Here is a 19,109-nt window from a genome sequence, read left to right as displayed (position 1 = left end):
ACACTTATCTATATTTATATACTTATTGTTGTCTTCATAGGATTTTGTCCATCACTTCTCTGTGCTGCTCCCAGAGGGCACCAGTGCCACCAGAGAGGGCATCCAGCAGTGTCTGGACCAGCTAGACCTAGTTCCAGATGGGTACCAAGTGGGAAAGACGATGGTATTTACCCTGCCCTCTCCTTTATTATCTGCAGTTCTTTTAAACAATACAAATCTGTGTGAATACTAAAATGGTTGTTTTTTAATATGTTGTCATTACAAATGAATGTTACATTGTTGAGCTCAGAAGTTAAGCTTAAATTTTATTGATGGACCCAAATTTTTCATCAATACCAATAAGTGTGTATTAACTGGTTATTCTCAGAATATTCAGCGTGATCTAGTATTGCAAGCCATAAAAAACATGATGTCTGCTTTTGAATATTTTGCACATGCTAAGTTTGATGTTACCTCAGTAAAGACATATGGTGTAGGAAGAATTAAGCTACTTCAGCAGGAATTTAAGAGGAATATCAGGATTCAATAAGTTAAACAAAGTCAGTGTATAATCCAGATGTAAAATTAAAAGTTGGGGCAAAACAGTGATTTAGTGATATTGCCGAAAAGAAAGTGTTATGGCTCATTATACTGTATGTTATTATATGTTTTATGTTATATTATCTGTTGCTGCATGTTTAGGAATCTGGGAAATGTCGGTCCAAGCTTCAAAATGTATTTACTCAAAATAATGTGGGTTTTTTTAAATTGCTAAAACTCAGTTTATTAAACAGTTGAATTACACAAACTATAAATAGAGTCACAGACTAGGGGAAAGGATAGTGTTGGGGATAACCTCATATTACCTGAAAGCATCCTCCCTCTGAAAAGAAGGATGTAATGAAGACAGTGCCCCATATTTGCTGCGGTCCACAGTATGAATGAGGCATGATGGAGGGGTCCATGCCTTTGGGATGCTGTCTATATAATTAGAGGATCATACCTGACATACTTGTGACCGTGTATCCGGCCAGGGATTTGTGTGTGTGTGTGTGTGTGTGTGTGTGTGTGTGTATCTCTTTGTGCATGGCCAGACAGCCCCATACTTCATTAAGTATGTGTGTCACCCTGTGCTGACTCTATCGTGGTCCCTCCCCTCAGGTGTTTTTGCGGGAGGCTGAGCGCCAGCGTCTGCAGGCCTTACTCCACAGGGAAGTTCTCAGACGTATCGTCACACTGCAGCGGCGATTCAGAGCCCGGCTGGAAAGGAACCAGTTTGTCAGGATGAGAGAAGCAGCGATCTGCATCCAGGTACAGTACAGAGCTTTTCATCATTACTACTCTTATTTCATCTACTGCATTTTCTCTCTTTTTTTCTGTGTGATTTAAACCACTTTTTATTGGTTTGGTTTGAAAGATGCCCCTGAGAGTTGTTTTTACAGCTGAAAATTACTTCAGTATTGTTGCTTATCGACTTTAAGTGGATCATATTGTGATATTATAATTTCATATTACAATTTTACAAAATGTATTTCTACAAATGAATGAATCCAATCAAGTTTTATTGAAAAATCAACAAACAAAATGAGTAATTCTGTCTGTAATTTTTGTGGGGTGTAAGGTTGTATGATTTGAGTTCATTGCATCAATCATGTGTTATACAGTATATCATTTTACATTTACAATCAGAATTATTGACTTCCTACATGCTGCCCAGTCCGAGAACATTGCAGTGCGTTGAATTAGAAATTTATGTTGAATTGAAAGGTGTCCGTTGATATCAATGATGTTTTATCATTCATCTTAAGTTCCTTAACTGGAAATTAGCTTACATTCAATTTGAAATCTGTGGAGTCAGTAAACTTGAAAATAGGTGATTAAAAGAAAAAAAAGACATCATAATATCATGAAACTAATATATCATTATCATAATCTCCTCATAGAAATGGTGGCGTTCATACCGGTCCATAGAAGAGGAGGAGGAGGATTATGACCCTGCTGTCCAGGAGGGGGCAGCTTTGTGTGTGCAGAAACACTGGCGAGGTTACAGGGAGCGTCAGAAGTTCAGGCTGTGGAGGGAGGCTGCTTTGGTGCTGCAGAGGGCATGGAGGTTGTGGCTCTACCGGCGCTGCACAGCAGCTCTGGTTATTCAGACAGCCTGGCGCTGTCATCAAGCCAGAGAAGTCTACTTGCGTCTGTATAGTGCTGTGGTACAACTGCAGGCAATGGGCAGAGGCTACCTCGCCAGGCAGAGGTAAACCAATCTGTAAAACAAATATTATCTTCTCCTGAGCACCAGTTGTGTTTTTTATTAATGCTATGGATAAGTTGACTTAAACCAAAGCAAACATTTTACAATATTTCTGAGGGCTCAAAATAACTTCTATGGGGAGGTAACTGCTTGATTTTTGCTCAAGCTGGTTAAAAACCAGATTAATCTTTGCACACAGCTCCTGCAGTGTATTTGGCCATTGTTCAGTCTGCTTATAGACCAGGCTTGGTAAGAGCAAGCCATTTCGCAAGCAATCCAACCCAAAGCAGCTCTACAATCAGCTGAGCTGCTGAGAGCAAAAATTAAATCAGACTCTTTTGGTCTGGTGAATACTTTAGGTTGTGATCATTTGTGATGAATAATTTCTTTAAAATGTCTTTTAAATATCTTGAAAGTAGGAGTAGGAAGTAGGTTGTCATCAGCTCAAGTTGTAACCAATGCCTTCTGGATTGACAGCTTCGAACAACTGAGAGAACAGAGACTGAAGGAGAAGAAGGACCAGCAGGAGAAGCTGCTTCAGCTACAGAATGGCCAGGTGAGTCTCTTGCCAGAAGAAGAGGACGAGCCGCCTGAGAGAATCATGGGGTTGGACCTCAGCACATGGGAGGATCGTTCGTATGAACAACGAGAAAAGAGCCTCCAAATCCTCAGCAGCCACGAGGGAGCAGTTAAGGAGGAAGAAGAACATGTTAGAACAAAAGAGAGCCCGTCTAAGGTGCAAACAGAGGCACCGGCCTCATTCCCGACATCCACTGTGGTGGTGCGAGAGAGGTCCAGAACTGTAGATGAGCCCAGCCAGAAAACCACCCGGGCCAAGAGGGAGAGCCGGAGGATGAGAGAGCTGGAGCAGGCTAAGTTCAGCCTGGAGCTCCTCAAGGTCCGGGCAACCAGTGGTGGAGCTTCGTCTCCATCTGAGGAACGCCGCTGGTCTGTTGAGCTGGTGCCGCCTTCAACCCCACCTCTTCGTTCACCCCAGGGCACGCCTGACAGCCAGAGCTCCAAAGGCAGCTTTGAGCATCTCAGCATGGATGATGAGCCACCCAAGGCTACAGAAGAAGTGACAGACAGTGAGGACCTCTGCTCCTCTCCTCCACCAGTAGCTCCAGTACCTGAGCCTAGTGAGGAGGTTGTTTCAGCAAGCCCAAAGCCAGTTGAACCACATAGGACAGGGGTTTCTGATGCTGTTGCCCACCCAGGCAGCCAGGACCAGACAAAAATGGATCTTGCAGCCCCCTCTGCCCCCACACATCCGCCCAAAATCGAGAACTACCTCCCTACTTTTTACGTCCCTGCTAGTGAGGGCAGCGCAGTCATCTCCCGTCGTCCTGCAGAAGAGCCACAGCAAAACACAGCGGCGGCCGTCTCTACAACCACCACCACGGTTACCAAGCCCCTCAAAGAAAGGCGCGAGTCAGCACGTCGACCAGTGGTGGTGGTCATCAGTATGCAGAAAGAAACGCCACTAAGCGAAGAGCTGAGTGATATTGTCCGTCCCCCTGTAGAGGTTCGGGACTCTGCAGCCCAGACAGGGGAGTTGACGCCATTGCCACAGAAACCAGACCCATGTCCTGTGCCTCAAGGTCCCGTCCCCATTTCTACCTCTGTCCCTCAGGCTGACGCAGCTATCATAGAGAAGCTGGTGCGACTGAACGAGGAGAAAGAGGAGAGGCAGCGTAATCAGCAGCAGCAGAATGAAAAGGAGATGATGGAGCAGATCAGACAACAGAAAGAAGCGTTGGAGCGGCAGCGCCTTTTCTTCGCTCAGTATGAGAGAGACATGTTTGAGAAACAAAGAGGAGAAGCTCTGCACAGGATACAGCAGAGTCGCAAGGGTGGGCAAGATGTTGGTGGAACTGCAACCTCCGGCAAGCCCCTTAGACCCAGCTCCCTGCTGGTTGAGAAGACAGCGGGGATAGCTCCTCACACCAGGACGCGGTCAGATTCTACCGACCCATCAGTGCACTCTGCCCCGGGTGAAGACATCCAGGGCCGTGCCCCTCACCCCCAGCTGCCTCCTCCACCTGCCTCTGCTCCCAGAGAAAGGCACAGGCCTGTTCCTGAGGGCTGGGCACCCAAACTCACACTGGAGTCCAAGGATGGGGGAGGAACCAGAGTGAGAACAGCTACCAAGAAGCCACCCAGTAATCAAGGCACCTCAGTTAGTATGACAGATAAGCCAGGCAAAATCTTCTTCTCTCCGGAGGACAAAGTGATGTTTACCAAGTGAGTAATGAATTAATACAACTTTTCTTTGCTTGTGTTTGCTTTTGTTGTTTTTTTTTGTTTTTTTTTCAAGAACTTAATTTGACATGTAATACAAATCCTTGTAGGAATAATAACTATACAACAGAAACAAGCAGGACTGTGATAACCGTAAACAAACACATAAATAAATGAATAAATAGAAGTAAAAAAGAAGTTTACATTCAAGGTGTCAATGCATTACCTTTCTATATAACTAAGTGTTATAGTGTTTACAAAATAAACCAAAATCTAGAGTACTAAGTAAAGAATTTGAACATTTCTGACTTTGGTGCCCCCCAGTGGCAGTATCACAAAGGAACTGTTGCAGATGCTGAGTCACAATATGAATTTGATGCAGGGACACTGAAATGAATGAGCACATAGACGGCACCGATTTTTTATTAGGACTGGCTCAGTTTATACATCAGACTAAAAAACTTAAGGAAGACCACATAGGAGACATCCTTTTCCCACGACAGACACCACCACATTATATGCACATTTTCTGATATATGAAGATTATAAACTATATGTGAAGAATGTGGCTTTAAGTGTGTATTTAAGGACATTTTCATTGACACTCTTGTTCTTGGTTTCCACTTAATAAAATCTTTATTTGGATTCATTACTTTAAATTAATAGCATTGTTTTGTTATCAGGTTTGACGGTGATGTTGTCACTAAAGAAACACCTGTAGCCATTCCCAGAGAGGGACCCACACCAGCCTTCAAGCCTTCAAAAGGGACAAAAGTACGGGATGTAAGTAATCTCTCCTTTTTTCTTTTCAGAAAACAGACATATAGCATGTGTTTCGCAGGAGTGCATTTTTGTGTTGTGAATGAATTAATGAATCTTGGCAGGATATCTCCCACTCTTACACTAAGAACGACACAGCTGACCAACTTGAAGAACAAAATGCACTGAAGTTCGTCTACAGGTCTTTAAAGGCACCATTTAAACATGCTGTTATCACTTCTGGTAAACTCCAGGTTGGCAGAGCGGGCCAAAAAAAGAAAGCCAGAATGGCACGGACCCGCTCCGACTTCCTCACCCGCGCCCCCGTCCTCTCTGTTGGGGGCGATTCAGACGAAGATGACTATGATGGCAACAGCCCCGTCAGCCCCATCAGCCCTGTCAGCCCCCGTCATTACACTCTACCCCTCTCCAAACAGAGCTCCACGGAGGCAGGCTTACGAGAGTCCTGTTTCAGTGACTCAGACATGGTAACAGGCGTCATCCAAGCCGACAGTGGCTCTCTCTACGCTCTTAAAGCGTGGCTTCTCTTTGACATTTTCTAACCCCCTCAGCAGAGAGAGCATAGACCTGCATCACACGTCTGACTCAAACTGGGCTTCAACAAACTTGTTTCTAAAAATGTACAACAACTTTCGATAAGGGTGGAAAACATTTCAAATACACTTTAAAATACCTGCTACAATTTGTAATCAAACATATCCTTCTAACAGAAGAACAAATATACAGTGATTTTATGTATGATTCAGTTATTCATGTCAAAGTTTAAAGACATGAATTCAGGGCTTTCAAACAACAATAAATCCAATTAATTTGCTTTGACAACCCCTCAAGAAATCATATCAACAGTGATTGTTAATTTGACTCATCGTGATAAATGCAGGACTAGTTTTTGAAATGTGTTTTCCCTTAAAACATTTAACATAGTTGCTTTTCTAACATAAGTTGGCTTCTGTTTCTCTCACAGCTGTAACAGTGACTTTTCTCATTGATTTATTCTTCCTGTTTTATTTACAATATTTGCATGTCACTTGGTTTTATTTCCTCTCTCAGCACGTAGCACTAGACACCAGTCAAACCTTGGGAATCCTTGAAAAGGGATGAATTCCCTCTTGTCTTTCTTCATCACTTAACAATTTCTTCCTGTCTTTTATTGGTTTTTCCTGGGAGAACTTATTTGTTCCTTGTTTAACAATGTAGTATTTATTTTAAAGTATTATTTTTGTTTGTTTAATTTGTAGTATCATGTTTACTATAAATAGCATTTACTCTGGTGCAGCTCTAGTGATGTAATGCTGCCATCTACTGGCTTCACATGGAAATGCCTAGTTGAGAGGCTTTTCTTCAGTTTTGTTATGTCTTTAACATGTTATCCAACCTGATGTTGTTTCAGCCTGCGAGCTCTGAGGAGCAAAAGAAGATGCACAAGGCCATGTCATCAGGAGATTTGGTCAAAGTGGACTCACTGCGTAAGAACTCCCAAGATGGAAGGTTTGTTTTAACTAAGCATTTTTTCTAGATGTCTTGGCCTGAATATAAATCGTGGACAGTTTTGTCACTTCTAAGTTAAAGCTGTTTACGTTTTGATCATATTTTCCATCCGTAATTAAACAACGTTTATCAATTTTGTTTAAATCTTAAGCAGGGTTCGTGGTAAGATGCGATTCTGGGGAAAGACCAAGTATGGAGATAAGAAGACTTCCAGAGAAAAGCTGATCTGTGGGGGGGATTCCCTGGACGGAGACTATGGAGACACTGGGCCATTACTGGGAGATGGTGCGTAATCCTGGCTGACTTTCTTTGTATATCTTTGAATGCAACTGAAGTTAATTTGACTCAGCATCATTCCCACTGAAGTGTCACTGACTGGAGCTCACTTCCTCACAGCAGGTCAGGAAAACATGTCGCCCCCCTGCAGTCCTGATCTGATGTTGGATCATGGGTTCAGAGACTTGAAGGAGAACAAGGAGCCGTCTCCCAAGGTGAAGCGAAGGCGCAGTGTTAAGATCAGCAGCGTGGCTCTTGAACCGGCTCAGTGGCAGAACGACGCCCTGCAGATCCTCACCTGCACCAACGACTACAGGAGCATGAACGACTTCCTCATGAAGAAGGTACAGCCAAACGTCTCTCTTATTCTCTAGATATGATGTTGAGAATGATTCTAAGGCTTACAGGTGTACTTCAACATCAAGAATTCCTCACAAGGAAATGTAACTCCAGATGCAGATTTGAACTTGACTGTTGAGTTTTCACTTATCTTGTTAGAGCTGTATGTAGTCCATATTCATGCTTAGATGATTGTGGTGTCCTATTTTAGATCAGCGACTTGGACACGGAGGACAGTAAGAAGGACACCATGGTGGACGTCGTGTTTAAAAAGGCTTTGAAGGAATTCCGTCTGAACATCTTCAACTCTTACTCCACAGCGCTTGCGGTAAGTGCTGTCAACACAATCATTCAAGATCGAAAAAAAAAATTCTTTAAAATGATAGCCACCATCTATCAATATCATTCAAGGAAAGTGATTAGAAGTGCAAAATTGTATTCAAACCACAGAACGTTTTACATGATAGCAGATAAGGCAGCATTGTCAATAGTTAGACTACATCTTTTAAACTACCTGGACTCTGTTGTCTACATCCTCAGATGGATGACGGGAAGAGTATTCGCTACAAAGACCTCTACGCTCTGTTTGAGCACATCCTGGAGAAGACCATGCGGCAGGAGCAGAGGGACTGGAGAGAGTCTCCAGTCACAGTGTGGGTCAATACATTTAAAGTTTTCCTGGATGAGTTCATGACTGAGTACAAACCTCTGGACACCACCATTACCAAGGTAAAGACACGCAACCGCCTCCTCACTGCACGTGTAACACTTTTTAATGTGTAAGGAAAGTATCTTAACAAACTTTAAATGTCATTTACTCTGAAACAATCTGCAAAGAAACAGAAGGCTGATGAGCATCAAAGAGTTTAGAGATTTTATCAATGGTATACATCATGCATTTTTTAATAATGCTTCTAAATACTAAAACACATATTTTGGTCTGTTTTGTCTTTTTTTCCTACAGCAGGTACCTAAACCTGAACGTAAAAAACGGAGGAAAAAGGACACTGACATTGTAAGTCTTTCAGTGTTCATTCTCATCATTACTCAGTACCTGACCTTGATCATAACAAAAGAAAAACAACACTTTGGCTTCAGTTTCTATATCAGTGACTTTTCTCCTTGATTTATTCTTCCTGGTTAGCCAGCCTGTCTTCTACACCGCTATGTGCTCTTTGGAATACCAAGATATTAATACACCGGTGATGAGAATAGAAAGAGAAAAAAAGTGTATTAATGTGAAAGGAAATATGCAGACAAACTCCAAATGAACCTTTGCTCTGCTGCTCTCTGCAGGTGGAGGAGCATAACGGCCACATCTTCAAGTCCACCCAGTACAGCATCCCCACATACTGTGAATACTGCTCATCGCTCATCTGGATGATGGACCGTGCCTGTGTGTGCAAATGTGAGTGTGCATGCAAAGTGTCCCACCAGGGATTCAGCAGACCTTGAGGATGCCGAATCTCATAGATCTAAAAGAGATAGTCTTGAAAAGGTTGTGATCCTTTTTTTATTTTATTAATTTTGAAGGCCATGGATGGCATTGGAAGGAATGTTTTTTCTATGAATATGTTAATGCTGGACTAAGTAATCTTGAATTCAATTTACCGAAAGTTCATCATCAATTTTTTGTAATTTTTTTGGTCATTTATCAGGGAAAAATTCCCAATATTTGCTGGTTCCAGTTTCATAAATGTGAACATGTGCTGCTCATGTAATTGTAAATGGAATATCTTTGTGTTTTGGACCATTTAGAAGAATGGAAAGAACTATAAGAATAGTGTCGCCATGCTCTGGAAACTCAAGATGGCCGTTTTCCACTATTTTCTGACCAAATGGTCAATCAGCTAATTAAACAATAATCAACATATTAACTGGTAATGAAAATAATTGTTAGTTAAAATGTATGTGATGTTGGAATAGAAAACTTCCCCTCACCTTTACACAGACATTCACATGAATTTGTACGCACACACAGCTGAGCTGTGTTCAGTCTGGCCTCAGAGAGCAGGGCCCGCCCTCTCTCAGCTCTAATCAGATTGTTTTCAACTGGACTCATGGGGTCTGCCACTCCGTCTCTCCAGAGATTTCTCCACACAGTTTGTCCTTTATTCGCACAGGATGTTTTCTTCATGCCAGCCAATGCTGCTTTGGTCTCTGAAGAGATAACATTTTTTTCTTTTGTCCCAAATTTTGCTGAATAATGAGGAGACACTGCCTTTCTGTGGATAATGGAAATGACCTGTTTGATTTCTCTGGCTGTGTTTATCCAGTGTGCCGGTACGCCTGCCACAGAAAGTGCTGCCAGAAGACTACCACCAAATGCAGTAAGAAGGTGAGTCGGCCATATTGTGCACCCGAACAATAATGTCCCATGACATTAATTGTGTTACTGTGGGTTTTACGTTACAGTAGCTAGTGTTATTCCTGCTACCTAATACACTGGCAGTGATAGTTCTTAGTTTTTGTAAGCATTTTAAAATGTTTGGTTTATTGCTGTGTGCTTATATATACACAACATTATGTGTTTATCAGAGTACATTATGTTTGTGTCTTTGAACAGTTTGATCCAGAGCTTTCCTCCAGACAGTTCGGAGTGGAGGTTTCTCGTCTGACTAATGACGAGAGGACAGTGCCCCTGGTAGTGGAGAAGCTTATCAACTACATTGAGATGCATGGCCTCTACACTGAAGGAATATACAGAAAATCTGGCTCCACCAACAAAATTAAGGAACTCAAGCAGGGACTTGACACAGGTAACTGTTGCTACTCCTAACTTTTAAAAACAGGCTGTAACAGCATAACAAGGTGAAACAGATGAGAGAAGACTCGACCCTATTTGAAGTTTTACTTAGCTTTGCACAGAAACAGTTGGTAGAAATGTCCTTCTGAGAAACCAAGAGAGTACGTTTTACTTTTATACTTTGAGCACACATCAGAGTGTGTCCTCTTTCACCTTTACTTGAGTAAAGAAGTTGAATCAGGGTCTTTTTTTACACTTGTTCTTATTTGCTGGCTTTTAAACAGAGAAACATGGGTGGGAGAGAATTAAATGTGATTACTAAGTTTGGGTTTTGTCTACTTTCTTCTTGTAACCAAACAGATGTGGACAGCATGAATCTGGATGACTACAACATCCATGTTATTGCTAGTGTTTTCAAGCAGTGGTTGAGAGACCTGCCTAATCCTCTGATGACTTTTGAGCTGTATGAGGAGTTTATACGTGCCATGGGTAAGTGGTCAACATCCACTGTGTTTTCAGCTGTTTTCAGATGCAATACACTGTTTATTACCATGAACAGCAGAGGATATGTTCCTGTGTTGTAACAGTAAATGGTGATTTGTCTTTTGGAAATGCCTCTCCAGGTTTGCAGGATAAAAAGGAAATGATCAGAGGGGTGTATTCAGTTATTGACCAGCTAAGCAGAACTCACCTGAACACTCTGGAACGCCTCATATTTCATCTTGTCAGGTAATAAAAAAATCAAATAAATAAATACCTGTTTTTATGGTAGTCTTAGAGTAGGATTAATACATGGAACTCCTTTATTTCCATCCTGGTAGACTATTCTAATACTGAATTCATGCTTTCAGGATCGCCTTGCAAGAGGACACCAACCGTATGTCAGCAAACGCCTTGGCTATAGTTTTTGCTCCCTGTATACTGCGCTGCCCTGACACCATTGATCCACTGCAGAGTGTCCAGGATATCGGCAAGACGACGGCGTAAGAATATACTTGATGTCCTATAAATGTCAGATAAATTCTGTGACTTTGCCAAAGGCAGTGGTTCACCAGGTGTGGGGCGGGGGTTATATTAATCTGTATAATGAAATAACCAATTTGCAAAACTCTTTTCGAGGTCATCATAATTTAATTTAGCAAGATCTGTTCAGACACTGAAGGTACAGTTTGGACAGATTTTTGACAAGGAAGAAAAGACAAGCGAACACGTCAGTTGAAGTTGTTCTCACTATTTCTCAGTTCAGCAGAATAGCCTTGTCTAAAAACAGAACTTAAACCATGATAATATTATTTCAATAAAATAATGTTTGGTTTTGTTTGCTGCCGTTTTCCCCAATAATGTTCCAAAATTACTGGGATGGAGGCATGAATTTGTTTTCTGTTTCCAAATGTTGGCATAACAAAAAGGCGAACCACTGGCGTAATGGAAATAACGAGGCTCATATTCTATAAATAAAACTGTGTAGAAAGGGGGTTGTTTAACTAGTAATTGTTTAACATAATATGAACTTGTGATTTATGCTGTATGTTCCAGTCCTTCTAAAGTGGTTTTGTTTCTTGCCGTTGCTCCATAGGTGTGTAGAAGTTATCATTTGTGAACAGATGAATAAGTACAAAGTACGACTAAAGGACATCAATAGCCTGGAGTTTGCTGAGAACAAGGCCAAGTGCAGACTGACTCTCATTCGACGGTCAATGGTAAGTTCAGATAATATGATTAATCTCACTGTTATCACATGAATCACAAATTTACTCATTGTTAAATCTCCCTGACTGAGCCATCCTAAAAACTCCTTCAGTGCTATACCCCTGATTTCCTCCTTTTTAAGCTGTTTTTCTCCTCTCCTGATTCTCCCCCCTAACCTGTCCTTTCCTTTACCTAGAAACCCGTACTAATAGCCGTTAGATTTATGAGCATAGTGCGCACTATGGTATGTATACAAACACCATGGACTGCATCCCCAAACCATCATCCAGTGGTGATGTTGTTGTGGTACCAACCATTGCACATGTCTCATCTCTTGAAATATTTACATCCATCGTCTTCATCCCCTAAAGCATGAGTCATCACTTCGCCTAGTCTCTGCTTCTGTTATTTATTTATTTATTTATTTATTTATTTTTTGGACCAGTCTGACTCTTATGGGTTAAAGTAAGAATATTATGCACATTACATTAGGCTATGTGTGAAACATACAGAACATACATTTTTCAGCATATTGTGTAACTTAATATCTATAAAAAGAAAATCAGTGCTCACATCAGTGTCTCATTCACATAAATCTAAAACTGGATATTGTGGTTTTATTTTAATCATTACTTTTTCTGAATAAAGTGTGTAAATCTTAATTAACTTGTTGTATCAATAACCCTTGGAGGAACTGATCTTTATGAATTGAAGATTACTGATTCCTATTCTTTTTACTTCTCATTTTTACTCAAAGCAGCCAAATGCAGCTAAAAAGGTAAAGTTTGTGTTTCACTGTGCTGTATCTCTCTTTGGGTTTAATCAGTCTTTTAGTGCATTGGTTCCTGACCTGGGGGTCCCAAAGCCAAAGCTTCACAGGGGGTCACAAGGCCTTCTTAATTTTAAGGGCTTTAAGAAAACTTTTTTTAAAACTACACAATAGACCTATATCTCAGAATTACATTCACTTCTGATATTTTTAATAAAAAATAAATAAAATCTGTCGGGCTAAGGGAACAGTAAAGACCTGAACACAAGCTATATTCACAGAGCCTTCACTCTCTCCTAAACAGCCTCAGCGTCCATTAGAAACTAGAACACTGAATTTGTCAAAAAGAAACGTATTAGGTATGTATGATTGTTAAAATATATAGTACAGAGAGAACTGTTTAAAATGTTTCTAAAATAACAGGAAAACTCATCTCTGATACAATATTTGCAGAAAATAATCAGCTCAAAATTCATCCAAATCCTTCGTTTTATACAAACTTCCTACAGTCAGTTTTACAGTTTATCAGTTTTTCTGTACTGTTGTTATTATGCATTGAATATAATACGAAATATTCCTTAAAGATGTCACCTTGTCAGGGGTCATCTGTTTACTCAATAAAAGAAATGGGGTCCCTAAAGAAAAAGGCTGGGAACCACTGTTCTGGTGCTGCTGTATTCTTTTTAAATTTGACTGGTCATTTCATGTGGTTCAGTTACTGCATGTGTGAGTGAGTGGCTGCTTACTAAACCTGGTGAAATGTACGTATATGATAGCAAGAAAGTTTTCTTTTAGTGCTGGTCAACTGCTTTTTTTTAATGGCGCACAAATGTAATATTCACATTAGTGAGAGGACATCTGCCCTTGATTTGTCTCCTAGGGAAAAGGCCACGTACAGCGACTAAGCTACCACGCGCCTTCGCCTCCAGTTAGTCCCCGTTTGCCATCTGTGGCTGATGTTGTGATAGAAGAAAGTGGTGATGAAGAAGGAGCTGACTCGATTGCCCAAATCTCAGAGCATCAGCAGGCAGCCATGCAGCAGGAAGAGAGAGTGCTGACAGAGCAAATTGAGAGCCTGCAGAAAGAGAAGTAAACACAGTCACTGCTCTTAAATGCTGTGAAAATGTTACATAATCTGTAAATGACTCAAAAAGAACTGAATTTACAAAATCAATTTGCATGTATTATTACAGTTTGCTGTGTCTCATCGTGTGCATTCAGCTCATTTGTTAACCTAGATAATGTTTACCTCTGCAGAGAGGAGTTGACTTTTGAGATGCTGACTCTGGAGCCACGGGCATCAGATGATGAGACCCTGGAGTCAGAGGCCTCTATCGGTACTGCAGACAGCTCTGAAAACCTCAATGTGGACTCCGAGGGAACCATTTCTGACTTCTCTGGTATGTCATTGTGCAAGGGAGAGCAAGAGGTCATAACTCAGAAAGTAATAATCAGAAAGAAAAAAAGAAAAAAGCCAAAACATGTGTGTTTTGTTCTTCCCTTGCAGAGAGAGGTCCAGTATTGACTTCCCCCTGGCCTGGGAGATCCGATGGCAAGAGCCCCCGACGCCGCGTACTCCGCCGGCAACCTGAATCGCTGGACTCTGTGGACTCCAGTGTTTCCTCCTACTCCTCCTCATCACATTTCCACCCATCATCCTCTTCCTCCTCTGCCACCACCCGGCGCTTTCGTTTTCACGGCAAGTCTCCCTCTCTAGGTTCAACTCCGGCACAGGCACCGGCACAGGCACAGGCACAGGCACAGGCACAGGCACAGAGTCTGTACACAACCCAAGCCTCCCGATCTGACAGCATAGACAGTAGCCCTACAGGAGATCAGGAAGGCGCATATGACGAAAGGCCCCAGTTTACAAGCCGAGGCACCTTCAATCCAGAGAGGGGCAAACAGAAACTTAAGGGGGCCAAGCATTCAGCCTTGAGGCACTCCAGAGAAGGCGATGGCCACGGCAGGGACCCTCCTGACATACCACAGCAGCTGGTATTGTATGGCAGTAATGAATTCATGGTATGAAGGACACTGGGACACCAAAGTACTCCCTATTCAGCTCCCTGGTAGGCATATATGTTCTCAATGGGAGGCAACGCGACTGATCTCCACTTTTCAAAGCACTCTTGCTTAGCCTTTCTTTGTTCAAGTCTGCAAAGAAGTGTCCCCAAGTGCCGTGTACAGTGTTTCTACCCCCAGAAGGGGGGAATGTTTGGCAGAGGGACAGAAATCAGTGGACTTCTGTGAACTAAACTGCCACCCATGCTCTCACAGTGCCTTGGCAGCTCTTTTCTCAGCGCCAAGAGGAGACGCATTGAGCTGGAGGACAGAGAAAAGGGAATGTTGGAATATGCAGAAGACCGCTCTGCATCAGGGAATGTTACGGAGCTGGAAAGCTGAAGCAGTGTACTACAGTAAATAAGAAGAAATCAGGCAACATCGGGCGTCACAGATGTTACAGTGAACTTAAAGCTCACAATTATTAGCTGCTTTATGAGTTTACAGTTCATAACAATCAGTGTAAGCAGTGGTTGCTCTGTTACTACAAATTTATTTTTCCCTTATTTAATAAATTTTAATGTCACAGAAATTCTTTATAGCATATAATATACAGGTATAAATACTGTACAAAGCCGGAACACCAGCTTCTGCTGGGTAGTTGAAGTCAAATATTTATCTTTTTTTTTTTTCTTTTTTTTTTGAGTATCTTGGACAGAGATGTACGGATTTGGGCAGTGGATGATTTGTGTGTGTGTGTGTGTGTGTGTTTGTTTGGGTGTGTGCATGTGTGTGTCCATGTGCCCTGGGCTCATGTGTGAATGTTTGTATGTGTGAGTAAGAGAAAACCACTTCATGTGTTTTAAGTTTGTGCTGCTTTTTTCCCCGTACAAGGGAAATACCGCCATCAAAGGGACCAAGTCAGCTGGTGTGTATTCCAGCCAAGGGGATCCCAGCTCTGTAAAGAATGTCGGATGTGTATAAAATTCCTGCATTCACTGCTTAACAGCCATACAACAATTGTAATGTACAGTACACTTCCTATGTACAGTATAGTGGACAAATGCCATTCTATTCTTGAAATCTGTTGTTACCCCCCACTCCCAAACCTATCCCCACCTCCTGTCTCTAAAGTGTCAATAGCAACCAAGCAAGAACATAAAATCAGAATGTCTTTTGTCTTTATTATTGAGAATGTTTATTTTTCCATATTGTCTATTATTATGGCCTTTGTTGAAATAATCAACACTTTTTTATTATTATTGGGGATTTTGCAGCAGCGTCAAAATAATATAAATGACCATGGAACTGAAGTAGGTTAATGGACTTACTAATCAAAGTAATACGTGATCCAAGGGAAGAGTTGGGTTGTTACAATAATCTATGGTCAATAATTAATTATGTATCATTGCAAAACTAATATGATATATACCAGCAGTGTTGGGCTTGTTACTCAAAACACTAATAAGTAATATAAAACAAACAAATACACTATTTGGTAATTGTGTAGAGTAATCCCTCAGTAAAAGCAGCTACGCCTTCAAACTGACTGAGTATTTTCTAGAGTCTATGAATGCATAAAAGTTACAGGCTAGATGAAAAGCACGTCTGGCTCAAACTGATGATGAGACAATCTTTTAAACAACTTTTGTTATTTAGAGACATAGTCTATCTCTAAGTCCAAGTAATATTTTCAGCCCCTGGATGTAAGTGTTTCCATGATCCAAGCTAGCTTGTCTGCTTCATGAGAGGCATGATTACAAAAATGAATCTGGGGATGCGATTGGATTGTTGAATTTCAAAACAGTAGTGGGGAGACAACAAAAGTAAGACTGTAACTGTAAGATTATTACTATTATTATTTTATTTGTAATTAGTTAAACTACTCGTTACTGGGGAAATGTATATGATTACTGTAATAATATTACTAGTAATACGTTACTACCTAACACTGCATACCTGTATAATAAATAAGGGTGTAGGTGTGGTGAAATCTGCCCACCATTAGTGTTTAGGTATGACCATATAACTTTTGAAAGAAGAAATAACATTATTTCTCTTAAAGATGAAATACTGAGTTCATAAGAAATGTAAAACTGGCTCGATTCAGTTTGCTGCTGCTACAGTGTGTTGTCCAGTATGACCAGTAGTTTATGGTGGCTAATGTTAGCAAACTACACATATTGTGCAGTTAATTTGTTGACTAACTTGTGCTACTGTTACATCAGCATTTATCATTATCCTGTAATAGACCTTGTTCGCAGCCATTTTGATATGAAATAGTAGGGTAAACACAGGTGTTACCAATGATACTAATAAGGCTCTGTTTCATTTAGTGTAGCAGAGCTTTTGCCGTGAGCCAACATGCACAATAGCTGCACCCTGACTCTGTTTGACCTGAATGGAATGGAACCTAAATCGGTATCATTGGTAACGCCTGTGTTTACCCTACAATTTCATGTCAAAATGGCTGCTGTGATAAAGGTCTACTGTCACCACATTAATAATTATATAGACTCACTTACAACAAGAGGCTGGATTGTGTTCTAAACCTTTTCTGCCTCAAAGACACAATCTGCTGTAAAGCGCAGCTGAGAACAGTTTGTGTATATCGTAGCAAATATTTACCCAGTCAGTGGTCACTTATTAAAGTGATTTCACAGTCTTTGATAACCATGTGGTTTAATGTTACAGTGTTGCTGGCTGAATGCCGTATCATTGCTTTAGGGATCTGTTGTCTCCTACAAGGAGATGAAATTAGACCTTCAGTACAGGCGTCTTCCTCTTGGAAGAACAGATAATGTGCTATATGCTTTTTTCTGTGTCGCTGGCCTTCTCTGCATTTGTTCTTCCTTCAGGTGCTGCTCCTGTCCTGGAAAGTCATTTGACTAATTAACTTAGAGGAGCAAGAGTTACTCAACCCAGGAGTCAAGTGTTTTGCATTTTTATTGTCACAGAAATGATGGTTCATGGTTGGGTGCTCATTTTTCCTTCTGCTAAAAAGAGAAATTGGCTTTAAATCAAATGTATTAAATCTAATGAACTGCTCCTGAGATGCAGCTATTGAAACTCAGCTCACCTCTTATGCAGCCCAAAAAGAGCAGGCAATGCTTGTTTTTTGTTTTCATTCACATTTTGCAAAGTCCATGTGTTTCATCACCTTTGAATATCACGAATATCATAAAGGAATCCAGCCATAAATAGAAATAAAAGCAATTAAGGAGCATATGGAACAGCTAAAAGAGGTGCAGTGATGAAATGTAATGTAACAATGTGTAATAACAACCTGCCCAGCCTTAGAGGGGATCATTATGTTAGGAGTTATAACTAAAGCAACTTTTAAAGTACACGTAGCTTCTGTGCTGCGGTGTCCTAATGAGGAAGATCAGATGTGCTGAAGTCAACCCCAAAAGTGATGCAGCTCTGTGTATTGTTATTACCCTTATGTACCATGTTTTTTCATGTCACGTTTGCTATCAAAACAGGTATTAACAGGCAACTTGGTTAGTAATAATAATAGTTTCTTTATAGCGCAAGAAGCACAAAGAGACAACCACAGGCAGTGGTGGAAAATGTCATATCTGTTACAAGAAAACGTCCTGAATTCAAACTCTTAAGTATATTTTGATCCTAATACTTTTGTAATTTTACTTAATATAATTAATTAATTTTATAATTAAAATAAAAGTACTCATTATGTAGAATGTCCCATTTAAAAATCATATATATTACTAGATTATGATTAGTGATCCATTAATTTGTACATCACTTTAATGTTGCAGCTGGTTAAGGTTGAACTTTTTTAATTTGATTTGATTTATTTCACGTCTCAAATAGATACATATATACCATGTCTAATATTGCAACAAATACATACATATTCCTAAAAAAAGTTTGAAAAATAACTTTGCTTTCATCTTGGTCCTAAGTTTAATGACTTTACATACTGCAGATTAGCTTCCCCTATAACAATATATGACTTGATTTATGTTTTGTATTATTGTAAATCTGCAATGTAATTCTTAACTAAAGCTATTAAATAAATGTAGTGGAGTAAAAAGTCTTAAATAGTGTAATAGACTATAAGTATAAAGTAGCATAAAATGGAAATAGTTCCTTAAATTGTACTAAGGTAAAGTAGATTCCACCAAAAGAAATAAATCAACCTATAACAGGACATGCCTAGCATTTACAATCCCCAGTTAACTCAGGTCGGTTCAGCCGTTTATGGATGTCACAATTCCGACAGCACCTAAAGGCAACGTGAAGCCTTTAAAGTCCAGAATAAAGTTTTCAAAAAGAGCTCTCTTTGTACGTTCACCACAATAGACTGCGTCTCATTTCAAACACAGACGTGAAGGAGACTGAATTCAGACAGTCACGAGAACCGCACATTTGCAACCAATTGACATTGTTTCTATAAATATTGGCTAATTGATTAGAAATGACTCGGGGACAGCCTCCGGTGACGCTCGTCCACCTTATCGACCGACGCATGCGCAGAGGCCTAGTGTCACAGCAGCACCATCATCAGGAGGAGCAGCCGC

The 19,109-nt window shown here is 40.7% G+C and overlaps 1 protein-coding gene across 10 annotated transcripts in view; it reads left to right on the top strand.

Annotated features, from left to right (window-relative positions):
- myo9aa (myosin IXAa) overlaps positions 1 to 15,726 on the top strand; it is a 104,370-nt gene extending 88,644 nt beyond the window's left edge. For 3 of the 10 annotated variants that reach the window (XM_035651739.1, XM_035651740.1, XM_035651733.1), the window contains 23 exons: positions 41 to 163; positions 1,141 to 1,290; positions 1,923 to 2,233; positions 2,708 to 4,474; positions 5,155 to 5,254; positions 5,485 to 5,718; positions 6,642 to 6,739; positions 6,891 to 7,024; positions 7,136 to 7,359; positions 7,566 to 7,682; positions 7,895 to 8,083; positions 8,319 to 8,369; positions 8,651 to 8,762; positions 9,631 to 9,692; positions 9,921 to 10,113; positions 10,461 to 10,589; positions 10,724 to 10,829; positions 10,952 to 11,083; positions 11,677 to 11,800; positions 12,547 to 12,567; positions 13,439 to 13,647; positions 13,816 to 13,958; positions 14,066 to 15,726. In XM_035651739.1, the coding sequence (XP_035507632.1) occupies positions 41 to 163; positions 1,141 to 1,290; positions 1,923 to 2,233; positions 2,708 to 4,474; positions 5,155 to 5,254; positions 5,485 to 5,718; positions 6,642 to 6,739; positions 6,891 to 7,024; positions 7,136 to 7,359; positions 7,566 to 7,682; positions 7,895 to 8,083; positions 8,319 to 8,369; positions 8,651 to 8,762; positions 9,631 to 9,692; positions 9,921 to 10,113; positions 10,461 to 10,589; positions 10,724 to 10,829; positions 10,952 to 11,083; positions 11,677 to 11,800; positions 12,547 to 12,567; positions 13,439 to 13,647; positions 13,816 to 13,958; positions 14,066 to 14,589 (5,253 nt within the window). In that variant the 3' untranslated portion in view covers positions 14,590 to 15,726. The remainder of the gene's footprint in view (positions 1 to 40; positions 164 to 1,140; positions 1,291 to 1,922; positions 2,234 to 2,707; positions 4,475 to 5,154; positions 5,255 to 5,484; positions 5,719 to 6,641; positions 6,740 to 6,890; positions 7,025 to 7,135; positions 7,360 to 7,565; positions 7,683 to 7,894; positions 8,084 to 8,318; positions 8,370 to 8,650; positions 8,763 to 9,630; positions 9,693 to 9,920; positions 10,114 to 10,460; positions 10,590 to 10,723; positions 10,830 to 10,951; positions 11,084 to 11,676; positions 11,801 to 12,546; positions 12,568 to 13,438; positions 13,648 to 13,815; positions 13,959 to 14,065) is intronic. The other 7 variants (XM_035651736.1, XM_035651735.1, XM_035651734.1 and 4 more) reach the window with 7 other exon arrangements.
- Positions 15,727 to 19,109: the final 3,383 nt, after the last annotated feature.

This window comes from Morone saxatilis, unplaced genomic scaffold, assembly GCF_004916995.1.
Source record: "Morone saxatilis isolate NCDOM2014 unplaced genomic scaffold, NCSU_SB_2.0 Contig11, whole genome shotgun sequence".
NCBI lineage: Eukaryota > Metazoa > Chordata > Actinopteri > Moronidae > Morone > Morone saxatilis.
The sequence above is the reverse complement of the archived record's forward strand: the minus strand, read 5'-3'. Positions and strand labels throughout refer to the sequence as shown.